Raw genomic sequence first — 2,936 nt, forward strand, 5'->3', positions numbered from 1 at the left:
CCCCCCCCCCCAACCCCTTAATGAGATACTATCCCATTCTTAATCACTGCATAGCCCATAATGAAAAATACAGGCTGTTTCACTTTAATTACCTTTAAGGGAGATTTCTGAAACAACCTTTGCTTGTTGCATGCCTGTTGGGCTCTGCTGGCATCTCTGGCTGAATAGAACTTGACAATGGCATAACACCCAGGCTGTGCTATAGCAGCGTTTTTGTGGACTCGAACCGAGTAGAGCAGCCCAAATTCAGAAAATGCTGAGTACAAAGAATGCTGGGAGAGAGAAAAAGAAACCAACCCTTTGAAAAATGAAAGTTCATGCTCTGAAGACTGAGCTGCAGCTATGAGGAACTATCATTCAGGTCCACCACACAAGCCCCAATCATATAAAAAGATAGGGAGGACTCTGCAATAAATTCCCCGAGTAATTAGCATGATGCATCTGCCTAAACCAAATGCTTGAGCTATTATTTCTCACCCTATTCACAGGACTTGCCTGATTAAAAAAGGCCTCAAATCCACCTATTCCAATATCCCATCTCCAACAGCTTCCAGCATCAGTTGTTTCAGAGGGAAGGATAAGAAACTCCCTAGAAACAATGTGAGATAATCTGCCCCCGAGGATGCTTCATCCTAGTCCCAAAGAGTCAGATTAGTTTAATCCCTAAAACATGGGGCTTTCTAATCCTGGCACCTAGTATTAACTAAGTTAACTCAGGATATTCTTGTTATCCTTAGAAAAATCCAAATCCCTTTTGAATCTTGCTATATTCTTGCCTTAAATGACATTATTATTCATATCAAGTTCTACCTAACTCTGTGAATAAGTCTTATAGACATTTTTGGGGCTCCTTATGGAACTGGATACTTCTCAATGTGAGCAGCATGTCAAAATGTATCCCACATTGATTAGAAAGCTCTCTGCAGAGAACAGAGTACTACACCAGTTAATAAGGATATTATGTGATCTATTTTTACAGACAGCTGTATAATCTGTGCCTCATGTGATACATGCAGCTCACTAGACCTAAATCCTGTATGTAATGCCCTCATTTTTGCAGCATGGCAGTGCTGAAGTCTGAGATGCATGATTGTGCCTGTGGCAGGTACAAATACATTTTAAAAAACCCCAAACTAGAGCATGCACCTGAATTACACATACTTACTTCCAAAGCTTCTGCAATCTGCCTTGTCACTCACAACATTAGCATCCTCCTTCATGGAGGTTATGATCCATAATGTAAAAACTGATTTTTTTTCTTTGTACCCATGGACATAAAATTCTCCTGTAGACCTCCCCATCTTCTTTCTTGATTACTACAACCTCCTCTGAAATCTCCCCAGTAACCATATTGCTTCTTCTATGACATCTAGAAAGGCTTCTTGCCTCTGACTATAACAGTTTCCCCCTTTCATCTTTTTCCTTCACTCCTCCCATTTTCAAACACATCAGATTCAACTTCCAGCGTCACCTTGAAGGTTCTCCACAACCCCTGCCATTTTCAAACACGTTTCTTTCTTATATTTGCACTGTTTCACAAACATGCTACCCATTTGCCTGCTTGTCCCACAAGCCTCTCCATGCTCTTTTTCTGAGACATCCCATAAGCACAGAAAGTGCTTCCCAAATATCCTTCACTCCCACTTCCATTGTGACACTTTCAAGAACAGCCAGCTAATAAGGGCTGGGGAGTCGAGCAGCTGGGCACATTTAGCAGTGGTATCCAAACTATTTGGGTCACCAGACAACCATTAACCCTGGTAATTTCATTGCAAAGTAATACGCAGGCAAACTTAATGGGTTCACAGATCAGTTTGGAAAGCAGGGCTATGGGGTATTAAAAAAATATACTTCCAAATGATTGAGAGTCATCATGACTGGCTATATTTTCATCTCCCTTTCCCCACATACTGTTCTTTTGAAAGGTTTGGAAAAAATGCACTCAGCAGAGAGGCTTTTCCATGGAAAAACTTCTTTACTATCCGAGCCCCAAAGGCCTAGGGCAGACTCCCCAAGAAGTGGTGTAAGCACCTACTCTGGACTCTTTTAATAAGCATCTGGATGCTTATCTTGCTGGGATCCGCTGACCCTGGTGGACCGCCTGCCCCTGGGGCAGGGGGCTGGACCTGATGATCTCCCGAGGTGATGATCTCCCGAGGTCCCTTCTAGCCCTAACATCTATGAAGTCTACGGTGATGGTGCAGAGTCAGCTGCTGAGCGTGGCAATGGCAGCACCACGATGGAGACAGCTGCACTGAGATTTAAGAGGACTGTAAAACCTGGCTCTGGAGCCTCAGAATTTGGCATCGCGATAGGGCGCTGTCAGGGGTGAGCGAGTGTTTAATATAAGCCCTGGGCTTGTCTGTTTTGAAAGTGCCTGACCGTTTCCAAAACGTCCCTCCCTCTAAAACAAGTACCTCTCCCCGCCCATTTCTTTCCAGCCCGCACCAAACACGCATCCCTGCAGCACCTCTCCTCTTGGCCTCCCAGCACGTTTCTACGTGCACGAAAGACAACGGCTTCAATTCTCCTCTGAAACATCAGCCTGGCTGTTTCGCTCAGTGAAGCACCAGCTCTCCTGGGCTCCACACTCAACCCCCCAGCGGACCTTGTCCCACCCTGGGTCAGAGCAAGGCGCTGGGGGAGCAGCTCCATCAACCCTTCACGCGGTCACCCGCAGCGTCGTTTCTGCATTCTGGCATTCCTCAACCTTGTGGGTCATTTCAGATCTGGGGTGCAGAAATGCCCCACAAAGTTGAGGAATGTGGGTCAATCCCCAAAGGCAGGCAGGGGCTGGGACTAGGGGGCCTTGTCTGTAAGGGCAGCAGGAGCTCGGGCAAGACAGCGGAGGAGCCGGTCTCACCTCGGCCGCGGCCGGCTCCAGCCCGCACAGCAGCAGCATCTTGCTGCTCTCGGCGGGAACCCGGAAGTCCAAC

General features: G+C 46.6%; 1 protein-coding gene across 1 annotated transcript in view; it reads right to left on the reverse strand.

The window, feature by feature from the left end:
• RDM1 (RAD52 motif containing 1) overlaps window positions 1-2,930 on the reverse strand; it is an 11,933-nt gene extending 9,003 nt beyond the window's left edge. The window contains exons 1-2 of the mRNA XM_019523574.1: window positions 2,864-2,930; window positions 93-272 (exon numbers count right to left, since the gene is read on the reverse strand). Of these exons, the coding sequence (XP_019379119.1) occupies window positions 93-272; window positions 2,864-2,902 (219 nt within the window). The 5' untranslated portion in view covers window positions 2,903-2,930. The remainder of the gene's footprint in view (window positions 1-92; window positions 273-2,863) is intronic.
• Window positions 2,931-2,936: the final 6 nt, after the last annotated feature.

The sequence above is a fragment of the Gavialis gangeticus genome, unplaced genomic scaffold (assembly GCF_001723915.1).
Source record: "Gavialis gangeticus isolate Ggan-Ray unplaced genomic scaffold, GavGan_comp1, whole genome shotgun sequence".
Lineage (NCBI taxonomy): Eukaryota > Metazoa > Chordata > Crocodylia > Gavialidae > Gavialis > Gavialis gangeticus.